Source organism: Onychomys torridus, chromosome 3 (assembly GCF_903995425.1).
Source record: "Onychomys torridus chromosome 3, mOncTor1.1, whole genome shotgun sequence".
In the NCBI taxonomy this organism is placed as follows: Eukaryota; Metazoa; Chordata; class Mammalia; order Rodentia; family Cricetidae; genus Onychomys; species Onychomys torridus.
This window is the reverse complement of record NC_050445.1, coordinates 27,714,861-27,730,116: the sequence shown is the minus strand read 5'-3', so window position 1 is coordinate 27,730,116 and position 15,256 is coordinate 27,714,861. Positions and strand designations below refer to the sequence as shown.

At 38.0% G+C, this 15,256-nt stretch overlaps 1 protein-coding gene across 1 annotated transcript; it reads left to right on the top strand.

Moving 5' to 3' along the window:
- Window positions 1-343: 343 nt before the first annotated feature.
- On the top strand, window positions 344-1,282 carry LOC118579991 (olfactory receptor 13-like). Its single transcript, XM_036181832.1, has one exon. The coding sequence runs from the start codon at window positions 344-346 to the stop codon at window positions 1,280-1,282; it is 939 nt and encodes a 312-aa protein (XP_036037725.1).
- The last annotated feature ends 13,974 nt before the right edge of the window (window positions 1,283-15,256 follow it).

Genomic DNA, 15,256 nt, shown 5'->3' with positions numbered 1-15,256 from the left:
CAGCACACATGTACCCACCTGCCTGATGCAACTGAACCATACATCCAGCACCATGATGGGAACTTACGATCACGTTTTGATGAAAATTGCTTTGAACATGAAAGTAGTATTTGCTGAAAATGGAATATGATATTAGCATTTAGCATATAAAATGCACATTTCCTTCTGATTCATTTGGAACATACAAAAATTTTTAGTTAGTGATTAGCAGGTCAAGAATATTGTGGAAGATTTTCTGAAAAGCACTCAATTTGATACTCACAGGTGCACTGTTTAAAACCCTACCTTGAACACTCACACTGTGTTCAAACTTGGTGAGGTTCTTTGTCTCTTTCACAGGGAAATGGGAAATCAGACCTGGGTTACACAGTTCATTCTCTTGGGATTTCCACTCAGCCCAAGGATGCAGATGTTCCTCTTTGCTCTCTTCTCCCTGTGCTATGCCTTCACCCTGCTGGGGAATGGGATCATCGTGGGGCTTATCTGCCTGGACTCCAGACTCCACACTCCCATGTACTTCTTCCTATCCCACCTGGCCATTGTTGACATTGCCTATGCCTGCAACACAGTGCCTCAGATGCTGGTGAACCTTCTAGATTCAACCAAGCCCATCTCCTTTGCTGGATGCATGATGCAGACCTTTCTCTTTTTGACATTTGCACACACAGAATGTCTGCTCCTAGTGGTGATGTCCTATGATAGGTATGTGGCCATCTGCCACCCTCTCCGATACACTGCCATCATGAGCTGGAGAGTTTGTATTACCCTAGTGGCGACTTCCTGGATTTTAGGAGTCCTCTTGGCCCTGGTCCATCTAGTATTACTATTACCATTGCCCTTCTGTGGATCTCAAAAAGTAAATCACTTTTTCTGTGAAATTATAGCTGTTCTCAAACTTGCCTGTTCAGACACCCATGTCAATGAGATTATGGTTTTGGCTGGGGCTGTGTCTGTGCTTGTGGGACCATTTTCTTCGATTGTGGTCTCTTATGCTCATATTCTGTGTGCCATCCTGAAGATCCAGTCACGCCAGGGGCGCCAGAAAGCCTTCTCCACCTGTTCCTCCCATCTCTGTGTTGTTGGACTCTTTTATGGTACAGCCATTGCCATGTACATTGGGCCTCAACAGGAGAATTCCAATGAGCAGAAGAAATACCTCTTGCTATTCCATAGCCTTTTCAATCCTATGCTCAACCCACTGATCTATAGCTTGAGAAACAAAGATGTCAAAAGTGCTCTGAAGAGGATGCTCATAAAGAAGGATACCTCTCAGGAGCATTAAATAATAAAGACCTTGCAAAACTCTTAGAATGACTTTCATTCAATATTGACCAGGACATGTAAACTTGTTCAAAGGCGTACTTCCCATTTTCTTACAAGAGCCTTCTCATACTTTTGAAGAACCTCCCTGTGTTTTATCTTCTCTAGCTTTGCAGATTGGAGGAGCACAAGCAACCCAAACACAAACTAGCATGACAGTGAACAGGCTTTTAATGTGGCTAAAAGTAACTATCAGTCTCACCCAGTTCCCAACCCTGTGAGCTACAAAAGCAACCAGCCTGAAAGATGTACCCACTGATACAACAGTGATTTAAAAACAAACAAACAAACAAAAAAAAAAAAAACCTGCATCCATCCTGGCAAGAAAAGCTAGAATCTGCTTAAAGATGAACACGTGAAAATAGAGTAGGATGGGAGTGAAGTGGTAGACAGGAAGGCAAATTGGGCACTATTCAGTGGCTGAATAACTATAAAGAATCAATGAGTGAAGGATCTTTATTTTGCCGAAGATGAACAAAGCATGAGTTCATCTCAGTGAAAAATCATAAGCCAATAATTCATGTGAGCATTTCTCCAGATGAGGTATAAAACATTTCCACCACACCCTCTCCCAACTATTGGGCCTTATCTTCTCTAAGTGAGCAACTATGATGTTGACTTCTGGTAGTCTGTTTTAATGTTGTGCTTTCTTGGCCTTGATATCAATGGAATATAGGCCCTCAAAGTGTTTATTGTTTTAATATACCTTCTCTCAATCATTATTCTGTCAGATTGTCCATAGTGAGTTAAGGTATAGTTTGTTCATATACGCTGTGTTCTATGAACATATCACAACATATTGATTCTATGTGGGGGAGATATTGGAAATGTCTACAATGTTAGCTGTAATAAATCATTGTTGTGTAAATGTTGTGATACACATCTTTCAGAAGGCATCTGTGATCACTGTTTTTGGATATACAGCTAAGGGAATATTGGCTAATGGATTCCCTAGACTTGGATCTTCTTTACTATGAATGCCTGACTGTCTGGCTATGAAATTATTATCATTTACTCATGAGCTGAAATAGCCTCAAACTGAGCAAGAATTGGTAATGCAATAATGAGCTGAATGCTGCTTCTACCCAGCTGGCTTTGCAGTATAATAAGGCTGCTATTTTGGTATTAATGTTCATAGATATATTTCTGGCTCATAAGCCTATCTAACTTTCTTCTGGGCAGAACAAACAAGGACAAGGCATGCATTTATTTCTTTGTGATTGATTTCATCTTCTTAATAAACAACAACAAAAATCTAGAGTGCCAGGGGAAATGAAGTTTAAGTTATTAAATTGTATGTGGGAGTAAAAGGATTTTAAACATTTAGGTTGCAATATCTTAGCCTTGTTTGATATAATAAGCTTGGAGAATAAACCTGGGCCTTGCATCTGTCAGGCAAGCACTATACCACTGAGATATGCCCCTAGCTTTAAGTCTCTTTTTAATCTAACTTTATACTGATACCTGTATTGATTTCCCTAGAAGATATATTTGATTTGGGTGAGGGTTGGACATTTTCAGATAACTTTGATATCTCTGAGCCCATTCTAGGACCTGTCTAGTCATCCGTCCTGAAGCATGCAGCTCTGAAAGTATGTTCTTTGATTATGCTTTGTCAGTGTCAATTGCTCCTTTGTTGTGTCAGCCCCACCTATGTGATGTGGTGAACCTCTGGCCTCACGTACAAGGCTCTTCTATTCCAATTACAACTATAGCAATTTCCTTGGAAGGCACTGCCTTGCTTTTCTGGCATATGCCCTGACCACTGCCACCTGGGTGCCCATATCTAATTTCCTTCCAGAAAATACAGAGGTAGTGAGGAGCTAGGAAAGTTGTCCTAGGCACCTCGACCTAACCAAAAGCATTCCCATGTGGCCCTGCTGACTTTATTGTGAAGTGGCTTCCCTTCCTGATGGTCCCTTGCCAGAAATATAACTAGAACAGAAAGAAATATTTCTTATGCTTTCAAGTCTGGTGTCATTATTTGTATCAATCCTCTGTCATTTGAAAGCATGAGAAACATAACATGGACATGCACCTGGCCACCCATTTTTTTCATGTCTTCCTTTCCCTGGAATTGAGGGACAGACTTTCCACTCTTCCCAAGTAGCCTGACTTTTCTCTAGTAGTTGTGTTTAGAACTTCGGTGGATCTATTAGCCTAGATCACCCTCTCTAAGCCAAATCAAGCCAGTTGTAATCAAGCTTCTACAACAAAATTGTATTAGAAATGAGGAAAAGCAGGAGCAAGGCAAGAGAGTGGGGAGAAAGAGTTCAAGGGAGACTCACTAAAAGTAGCTCCACTTAGGGCCCCTGACAGTGAGACAGGACTTATCCCAGGTACACAAACTGGCTTTTAGAGCCCATTCCCTGTGGTGGGATGCCTTGTGCAGCCTTGATGAAGCAGGGAGGGGCTTGACCCTGCCCTAACTTGGTATGCCAGCCTGTGTTGATTCCCCAAAGGAGGCCTTACCCCCACAAGGAGTGGATGAAGGTAGGGGGGAGGTGGGAGAATGGGAGAAGGGGAGGGAGGCGAAATAGTGGTTAGTATGTAAAATGAGAACAAATTTAAATAAATAAAAAACAGTACCCCCACTTAGTGTGAAAAATAATAGATTGCTTCTTGCATGTAAGATCTCTTTGGGAGATCTTGCCAAATATTTCATTCAGGACAGTCCACCCAGACACAGCTAGAGAGAATAATTTAATTGCTAGTTGTTGTCATCCATTGACCAAAGGTATGCCTCAATCAATTGGGTATTAATAATATTGTACTGGAGGTAACATATACATTGCCATCATGGCAATCAACTAGTCTGAGACTCATGTCCAGAGGCAAAAAGAGATCCACAGGCCAACGGCAATAGAAATGCTAGGTGATGAGAGGCAAGGTCCTCTTGGGTTATACTTGGCTATGAAAAACTGAACAATGGAGTGTAGAATTGACTCTTTTTACCTGTGAATCTGATTAAATTATTCCAAATTGAACTTTGTAGCATGGGACTTATTTATTAACAAGAGTAATAGTGATGTAGCTTCATTCCATAGTCACTTGGATTTGAGATCCTACCTTCATCTACAGGAATAAGTAGAGATTAGAAGAATGCATTCTGTTTCCCTTACTACCTTCTCCTTGTTACACAAGTGTGGGAATGCTACTTGTATGATATGCCAGTGAAAACCATGTCAAGGCAAAGTACCTTCTTAAAGATAAAATGTTAGGTTAAAATTAAAGCAAATGAATGTCATTGTAAGTGCAGGATATTTTTAAAGGAAAACAAGCTATGTCAACAGAAGATTGTTCTTTTCTCTTTGGGTCATTGACAGTTTTCAACAATCACTGGTTGCAAAGATGCCAGATACCTTTGTTATAAAACTTTCAGCTATATGAATAGTGAAATCAGAATCGAAGGTTATTCATAAGACAAGGCTCTCCATCTTTATGTATCAGGAATGAAGAACAAGAAATATGCCTCACATTTGATTACAACTAAGTAATTCAGAATACAGTAAAATTATTCTATAAAAGAATTACCTGACAGTAGGAATATTATTTTAAATTATATTTAAGATTAAACAAAGAAGTTTGAAGACATAAATGAAAAAGAAGAAGGGGTATTTGTTAGACTTTTATACACAAACCATCTGTGCTTCATAATCATCCCACATTATTTTTCTCTTACTCTTTTATTTGGAACTTTTTATTGGTAGTTTATTATGTAGTAGTCTTACTTTCTGAAGACTGTGGTCTGCCTTATAATAATCAACCAATATTTATTAAATTCAAATTTCATGTGTTTCTGCCTTACAGAACCACTTAATTATTTTATAGACATTAAGGCCTTATCAAAATATTACATCTGTTTTCCACCTCTCCTATTTTTCCACCCATTTTACTTACCATATCAGTCATGACTGTGTTGAAGTTTTGCTTGGAGTTTTGCAGTTTTAGTACATTTAATCTCAGGCTGACTCTTTTCCTTCTTGATTATGGACCAGAGTCTTTCACAATTACATATTTTTGAATGTTAAATTGTAGAGGTTTTCTATTTTAATGTTTCAGATAGGTGAAGTATTATTTTCTTAGTTGCGCGCAGTTTTAATTGAAGCAGATAGCTCATATATGTAGCATGTGGATTTTATTTGTGGAATGTGTTCATACTAAATTTCCCCATCCAACATGTAACATTATTGTAATTCCAGTTTCCCAGCACACTGAAGTTCTACAATCAGCCTCACTGAAAACCACTCAGATGCCAGAACCACAAACACTGTTGTTGGCTGTCTCTTCAGCAGCCTGGCAACTCCAAAATCTGTAAAGACCAGAGGGAAAGCCTGGTGCCAACTTTAGAGGCTCCACTTGTGCACAATCGTCTTCATCACCCTACTCCCAAGTCCCAGCTTCCCCACTGGTCCTAAATCACAACTGGTTTTGATTATGCTCGGGAAGCTTACTGCTTGCCCCTAAATGTCTCCTTCTGATTGCTGTTTGAATAAAATATATCTAGAGAGAAAGTTTGTTCCAATGTGAGGCTCATCTCATATTTTTTTCTCAGGACATAGCACTGGGCCATTCTCACAACTGAACAGTGATTTGTACATTTCCTTCAGTTTTATAATTACTTACAGATAGAAAAGAATGAGCTCAAATATTGTGGGTCCTTGTTCTGCAATTGACATAGACATGCTGTATACAGTACTGGGTTTCATAAAGACATTTTCATACAAGTATGTAATGTACTATGACTTTGTTCCCCATAGTCTTCTAACATCTCCTTTCTTCCCCATCTCATTAATTTCCTTTTCTCTCCCAATTTCATTTCTACTGTAATATCATATTAAATGTTATTGTGTGTGTATACATATATATATATATATATATATATATACATATATATAATCCATAGCCACAAATGACAGAAAACATGGAATATTTGTCTTTCCAAGTCTGGGTTATTTTATTTAATCTGACTCCAATTCCAGATAATTTCCTACAAATGACATAATTACCTTCTTCTTTATAACTGAATTAAAATTCATTGTTCATATACACTATCCCTTCCATAGTTCCATAACCCTGCTGTCATGAATAGTGTTGCAATAAACACTGATGTGCAAAGATCTTTGTGATAAGATGACTTAGAGTCTTTCCGGTAAATACCCACAAGTCTACAGCTGTGTCATATGATAGATTGATTTTCAGTCTTTATTATTATTATATTTTAATTATTTCAAACACCTTTTAAATTTAAATATATGATCATATTCTTCCCCTCCCTTAAGTCCTTCCAGATCTTCTCCCTCTCCCAACCCACCCAACAACAAATAAACAAAAACCCAAACAACAAACACCCCCCAAAACCACAGAAACAATATAAAACCACACACCTCCAAAAACAAACACCAGTTACCAAATAAAAGCACAAGAGCACGTGCATGTATGTATGCACACACATACACACACACACCAATGTGGAGTCCATTATATGTTGTTCAAATACTCCTGAATCTGAGACCTGTCCTGGAGTAGTTGATAGACCCAGTGAGCCTCCATACTGATTTCCAAATTAGTTGGACACATTTACACTCCCTTAAGCAGTAGAAGAGATTTCGTTTTGTCCACATCTTCCCCATCACTCATTGTAATTTGTCTTTCTTTTATTTAGTAACTGCTATTGCTACATGTGAGATGAAAGCCTCACTGTAATTTCAATTCTCATTTCTTTGATGGATAGAGAGGATGAATATTTTTTCATGTTTATTGGCCATGTGTTCCTCATCTTTTGAGAACTATCTGCTCATTTATTAGCAACTGATTCATTGACTGAGTTTTTTTATTTCTTGCTATTTTCTTGAAGTTTTATATATTCTAATTATTTGTCTTCTCACAGATGTGCAGTGAGCAAAGATTTTTCTCCCACTCTGTGTTTGTTCCCACTTGACTACCCATCTCCCTGTAGTGCAGAAGCCTCTTGGATTCACACAGCCACATTTGCCAGTTGTTGGTCTTTGCAAAATGATAGAATCCTGTTCAGAAAGTACTTGCCTAATTTCTTCTAACAGTATCAGAGTTTTATGTCTTATCTTAAAGTCTTTCATCCATTTAGAACTGTTTTGTGCAGGTTGAGATATGGGGTGATATTGAGTTTCCCCAGAACAATTTAGAAAGGTTGTGCTTTCTCCAAGGTATGTGTTTGTATTTCTTTGGCAATTTTGTCAAAAATCAGTGGTGGCTATAGTTACATTTATATCTGGGCCCTCTCCTATTTCATTGCTCTACATGCCCCCCTTTTTATTGGTACCTTGCTGCTTTTGTTACTGTGGCTGTGTAGGATTATGAAATCAAGCACGTTGATAGTTCATGCATTGTTTTTATTGTTGATGTTGTTGTTGTTAAAGATTTCATTGGCTATCCATGGACTTTTGTGCTTCTATAAGAATATTAGATTTTTTTGCATTTTATGAAGAATGTTATCAGGACATTGATGTAGATTGTGTTAAATCCTTAGATTACTGTTAAAAATGGGAAGATTTTCTTCACTTCCTTCTCAGAATGTTTGTTATTGGTTTATAGAAAGGTTATTTATTTTCATATGCTAACTTTGTATCATGCCACTTTGTTGAAAGATTTTATCAGTGCCAAGAGTATTTTTGTGGAGTCGTTAGAATCTCATGTATAGAACCAAAGCATTTACACATAGGGATACTTCTACTTCTTCATTTCCTTCTTATGTCACTTTCCCCCTTCACTTGTCTTATTTCTCTAGCTGAGACTTCAAGCATTATACTGAACAATACTGAGAAAATGGACGTATTTGTCTTGTTCCTAATTTTACTGGAAGTTTGTGACGTTTCTTCCTTTGTGGTATAACGCCGGCTGTAGGTTAACACTGAATTCTTTGTAGATATCCTTGTGAATCTTTCCCCTTAGTTTCTTCACACCATTAATGATGTTAATCTGGCTGTCATTCATCCTTATTCACCATAGTTATTATATAAAGATTAGTGAATGAATTTGAACTTACTAATTAACACAATTAATGCACATCCATTATGAGCTTAGGTACACATGGAAGTGATCTGACATCTCCTGCTTGTTTAATAAAGTGCTACATCTTGCAAACATAAAAATAATTCTAATAAATTAACCATCCATACATATATACAGAATGTTTAAGATAATTAATTAATGAAGCAGGGAAAGAGATAATAGAGTGCAGATTTAATGATGTTCAGGCAAGTATGCATAATTCATAAAATAATTCAATAGGCACAGTTCAGTTGATTGATTTTTAGAGGAAGGAATCTATTGATAGGTAGGCAAGACAGACATAAGATACATCAAGAAAGACTCGGCAGCATACACATCCTTAAGAGAAATGAACAATCACCAGCAATATTGTGAGAAACTGCACTAAAAAGTTTGGATAGCCTGGGTGAAAGGCACAAATCCTTATAAACATATAAAGTATGAAAGCCAGCCAGCACAGGCAGATTTTGACATTCCATAACAATCAAAAGGACTGAAATTTAATGTTCAGTCTTTCGATAAAGAAAATTCCAAAACTGTGTGGCTTCACTGGTGAAAAGTCTTAATTATTAAAGAGAGAAAACACCAAAGTCCTTATAGACTCCCAAAATACATTTTTTAAAAGGCCAAAACATTTACCAGCTTATTTTTGAGGTCAACATTACACTCATTTCAAAATGAAAGTGAGAAGATATCACAAGAAAAGATAACTGAAGATTTTTACATTATAACTAAATGGTAAGTATCCCAAGAATCTGATGCTGATTTAGGATCCAAATGTCAATAGTCCAAATTAAAATACAAAGGACAAAATCTGTGTGATTATTTCAATATATCAAGTAAAATCATTTGACAAAATCCCACTGATAAAAACTTTCTACTAAATAGAACAGAAGGTAACCAGCTGTCTTTCAAAGGCAAGTGGTGAGAAGCCCATAGTTATCATCATCATTAATAAACAAAATGCTTTCCAATAAAAAACATAACAAGGATCCAGGGCTGACCACTTTACATTGGACAACCATAGGGCCTCATCCCTGAGAGAGGCCTGTTCACTCAGTCTCCCCATGTAACAATAACAAAGAGAAAAACAAGGAAGAACTCATGGGAGGGTAGCTGGGAGGACCAGGAGGCAGGAAAAGGAGAGGAGGGAAAGTGATGTAATTCTATTTTAATTTAAAACATTAAAATAAATACATTCTACCAAAATAAATGAATAACTTTTAAAAATAGGAATGTATGCATTTTTTATCCCCACTACCTTGCTCCAATACTGTGCCGTAAATATATAGCTAAGGTAATTAGGCAAGAACAAAAAGCAAAAGACATCAAAGTTGGAAAGTGGATAATTGATACAATCTTTATTGGAGAATATCTTTTTTTTCTTTTTTTTTTTTTTTTTTTTTTTTTTTTTTTTTTTTTGACAGGGTTGCTCTGTGTAGCCCTGACTGCCTGACTGTCCTGGAACTTACTCTGTAGACCAGGCTGGCCTCGAACTCATCCAGACCCACCTGACCCTGCCTCCCAAGTACTGGGATTAAAGGCATGAGCCACCACCACCCGACTAGGGAATATCTTAACAAATACAAAAACAATTACAGCTATGAGTGAGTGTGAGATAAAAGAACAAAACACAAAATTAATTATATATCTTAACATTAGCAAGGAAGAATGTGCAAATACAAAGTAAAGTAATTTCTTTTGTAATAGTATGAAAAAGAATAAAGTTCAAGACACATGGCATAAATAACAAAGTATCATTGAAGGAAATAAAAAATGATCTACATGAGTGGTTGAGAAGACAACCCATGCTGACGAGCTGGAAGACTTGCTACTGTTGAAAAATTAACACTGTGAGATTTTATTGAAAAACTGAGCACCTTTCCCCTGAAAGTTTCTCTTTTTTTTTTTCACAGAATCTGATACAATGGGTTTTTTATTTTATTTTATTTATTTATTTTGTGTATGGGTGCTCTACATGTATACCTGCATGCTAGAAGAGGATTGTGAGCCACCAGGTGGTGCTGGGAATTGAACTCAGGACCCCTGGAAGAACAGCCAGCACTCTTAACCACTGAGCAATCTCTCTAGCTTCTATAAGGTTTTTGTTTGTTTGTTTTTTAATTAAAATACAATCATATAATATTCTCTTTCCTCCTTCCAACCCTCCTATGTAACCCCACTTGCTCTCTTTCTCTCAAAGTCATAGCCGTTGGCTTCTTTTTCTTTAATTATTGTTACACACACCACCACCACCACCACCAGCAGCAGCAGCAGCAGCAGCAGCAGCAGCAGCAGCAGCACCACCACCACCACCACCACCACCACCACCACCACACCAGAATGAGCAGCTTTGTATTCACATGCCATTTAAATTAATATGGACATGTAACCAACCAAGAAGAGCTAAAATACCTTGAAAGTAAACAATTTAAAAGTGTTCCACCTTCTGACTTGAGAACTTAGTACAAAAACACAGCAATCCAGATTCTGTGATGCCTTCACGGAGCAGATATAGAGTTCATGGCAAAAGATTGAAACACTAAAAATCAGCATGTCTATTTACAGCCAGTGAATTTTCAGATGTGAAGAGTAATTTTACATATCAGTTTGACTGGGCGAAGTGGTACTAGAGAACTAGTTATTGAGAGAGCCCTTGTGAACATGTGTCCCTATGAAATTAGTAATTGAACTACTAGACTACATAAACCAGACAAGATGGGTGAGCTTCTTCCAGTCCTTCCACAGTGAGACTATGGCAGAAGAGGTTTCAATGTTTCTGCCTCATGCTCTTGGAGCTGAGACATGGGTTTTCTACAGCTTTTGGAATAATTCTGAGCATAAGAGTAGAGTATGGAGAATTCTCCATGTCTCCAATGTCTCAGTCTTGAAAATCATATCCATTTGTCATAGATAGATAGATAGATAGATAGATAGATAGATAGATAGATAGATAGAAGATGGATGGATGGATGGATGGATGGATGGATAGACTGAAGATAGGAGATAGATAATAGATATATGGGTGGATGGATGGATAGATAGGTAGATAGTAGATAGATGGATAAATAGGCAGTAGATACATAGATATGGATAGATAGATATATAGATGATAGTACATAGATGAATGGGTAGATAGATAGTAGATAGTAGTAGCTAGATGGATGGATATAGGTAGTAGATAGATAGATAGATAGATAGATAGATAGATAGATAGATAGAAACAGGCATATGATAGTTAGATAGACAGATAGATATATAACTAGATAGATGATAGACAGATACTGAACTTCACATATACCTTTATAGAGTTTGTCCTAGCATTATTTACTTTTTAATTTTTTATTACCTCCCCCCCCCATGTGTGTGTGTGTGTGTGTGTGTGTGTGTGTGTGTGTGTGTGTGTGTGCGCATGCAGGTGCACATGCCATAACATACTCATGAATCTAGAAGACAACTTTTGGTAGTCAGCTCTCTTCTTCTGCCATTTGGGTCTAGGGACTGAACTTAAGTCATCAGGCTTGGCGCAAAATGCCTTTACCTGCTGAGCCATCTCTTAGCCCCAATCTTCTATTAATAAGGGCTCAACTGATGGTGAACAATCATAAATTTAAAATGGTCTCAGATGTTGTTGCTGGGGTTTTGTTTTTGTTTTTAAGATTTATTTATTTATTACATATACAGTGTTCTGTCTGCACGTGTCCCTGCATGCCAGAAGAGGGCACTAGATCTCATTACAGATGGCTGGGAACCACCATGTGGTTTCTGGGAATTGAACTCAGGACCTCTGGAAGAACAGCCAGTGTTCTTAACCTCTGAGCCATCTCTCCCACCCACTGCTGGGTTTAAACATGTCCTTTGTCATATAATTGTGATCTAACATTGAAATGCTTAGAATAGACAAGTTAAACCATATAACCCAAAGCTGCCTATATACATCTGAGGAAGAAAGCAAAAAAGATGTTTTTAAAATGGGACAAGCTGGGAATGGTCTCAAACCAAAGAGAAAGAGGAAGCCACCAAGGAAAAAATAGAGCCAATCTTTTTGATCATTGAATAGAAGTAAATATATATGAAATGGAAACTTTTGATAATTGATGTCTTAATTAGACTATTCACTAAGCCAAGTTTGCAGTATCCCGAGGGAGAACACAGCCCAGTGATTGCTTCCTTAACAAGCTCCATGGGGGTGGGGGCACATTGGTCACCCATGAGAGCTCAGCCTTTACAGAGACAAAGTTGGAAGGGCAGGGAGAGCTACACCAGTAGTAAAGGGGACAATGTCATGCCGCTGTTAAGAAAGGCATAGAATGGTAGGAAAATTTTTTGTGCTTTGCTTCCTGGACCACAGGTATGTCTCTGGGGGAGGGGCTAGTTTAGAGAGCTCAGTGTAAAGCCCTGGGTTGGAGAAGCTGCCAGTGTACCTGCATCCCATCACATTCCAGGGACTGGGAGAACGTCCAGATCTCCTTTCCCTCTAGCCTGTGTCAGAACCGGCACTTTGGCTCCATCCTTCTGTCTCTGTGAGTTTTCTGACGTTCAAGCCCAATGTGAAGAAAATACCCAGAATATCGTCTTCTTTTGTGTAAATCATTGAGGAACAGTCAGTTTTCTTTAAGAATGTAGCCCATAGTGGATTGACCACCCAACAGTTAAGGCCACACATCCATGCATATATGAGAAGTACAAACTGTGTGTGGTGGTTTAAAAAAGAAAAGTATACACAAATTTAGTTGGGTAGAGAAGGGGGATGAATATGGGAGGAATAGAGAGTGGGGGGAATATGATCAAAATGAATTGTAAGAAATTCTCAAAAGACTAATAAAAATTATGCTTTGGCAGTAAAATAATTTTTCATATATATGATATATTAAAAATGACAAAGAACCAAAAGCATGTTCTTTCTCCCTTGTTGACTTTCTCCTCTTTCAGAAAGGAAACTGTTTTCCAGAAAAACTCCCTCTCAACATAGGTTTCCTTTTATTACATTTCCTAAGTAAATAAAATGAGAGTCCCTCTCCCTAAGTCACTTACCATCAAAGAAAATGAAATTAAGTAGCTGGTATGGCTTCATCTTAGCTTAAAACCCCTTTCTTGTGGCTCAGAGAGAGACATTACTCGACTACTACCTAACCACCTCAGAAAATCAGGAGAGGATCAGTAAGAAAATGAATGGCCAGAGTGCAGACCAATGGTTCATCTAGCTGTTGGATCAAAGTCTTATTAAATCTTGAAAAGAAACAGGACATGTAAGTGAGGAAAGGTTCTCACCCTTCAGTGATAGAGACAGAATCAACAGTCTCAAGACAAAGCACAGTGCAGCTGGAGGGACAGCTCTACTGTTAAAAGTGCTTGGTGCTTAAAAACATACACTCCTCTTGCCAAAGACCAGAATTCAGAGCCAGCACCCAAGTCAGGCAGCACACAGTTGCCTGTAATTCCAGCTCAAGCACCATCACATACTTCTTTGGCCTTCACAGGCACCTGAATTCAGGGGCATAGACACAGACATACATATTTTTAAATATTTAAAAACAGCTAAGTCACAGAGACAGATGAGCATGGAAGCTCACACTGTAATTGGGAGGCTGAGCACAGCACGATTTGAGACCAGCCTGGGCTACAAGGTGAGACCCAGTCTAAAAAATAACAACAACAACAACAACAAAAAGAGAAACACAGTGTTTAAAACTGTAATGGTCATAATTTTCTAATTTAATAAGAGAAAACTTAAATTGAGGGTATTTCTTTAAAAAATTTACTCAGAGTTTAAAATGGATAAGGGATTAGAAAATTTTTAGTTGGAGTAAATGATCATTTTCTGTTATATTTATACACATATATAGTTTCAAAATAGTATGATTATCAAACTGTTTTTTTAAATCAAACTATCATTTAATGCTGAATGTTTGATATTTCTGAAATTTCATAGAAATATCTGGAATTCAATTAGCTAAATACATGTATGATCCAGTTATATTTTGCTGAGTTGCCTAATCTATTTCCAAATGTGGAAAATATGGGGGTTTGGTTTTGTTTTTTGAGACAGGGTTTCTCTGTGTAGCTTTGCGCCTTTCCTGGAACTCACTCTGTATCCCAGGCTGGCCTCGAACTCACAGAGATCCGCCTGGCTCTGCCTCCCAAGTGCTGGGATAAAAGGTGTGGGCCACCATCACCCAGCTTAGAAAATATGTTTTATGTACCACAAAGTAAAAATGTTTTCCTAGAATATTGTAGGGTTGTGTAGCAGGAATCTTAAAATAAAATCAAGCCTGAGCCAGGTATTGGGGTGAATGCTGGAAGATCAGAGAGACAGAACAAGCCACAGCTACCTCACCTCACCAGTTTCTTAGCTGATCCTGTTTCCTCAGACTGGAAGCCTCTCAGTCCTCATCCAGAATGAATCTCAGCTGAACTGTGCTGCTCAGAAGCCTAAAAGCTTAACCAGCCAAATGCTTAACCAGCCAAATGCTTCTAGTTCCTGGTCCTCACACCTTATATACCTTTCTGCTTTCTGCCATCACTCCCTAAGATTAAAGGCTCACTTTCTGGGATTAAAGGTGTGAGTCATCATGCTTGGCTGTACCCTTGAACAGAAGGAGTTCTGCCTCTGGAATGCTAGGATTAAAGGCGTGTGCTACCACTGCCTAACCGCTATGTTTAATATTGTGGCTGTTCTGTCTCTGACCCCAGATAAGTTTATTAGGGTGCACAATATTTCAGGGAACACAATACCACCACAAGATTGCATTTCTTTTGTCTGACTGTACTGTTAAGTCTATGTTTGGATCGGTCAGGGATATCAGGTATCAATCATGGTGTTCATTTCTTTTTTTTTTTTTTTTGGTTTTTTTTGAGACAGGGTTTCTCCATAGCTTTGGAGGCTGTCCTGAAACTTGCTTTGTAG

Excerpts from the sequence above, each read along its gene's own strand:
- LOC118579991 (XM_036181832.1), top strand. The coding sequence starts at position 344 with ATGGGAAATCAGACCTGGGTTACACAGTTCATTCTCTTGGGATTTCCA.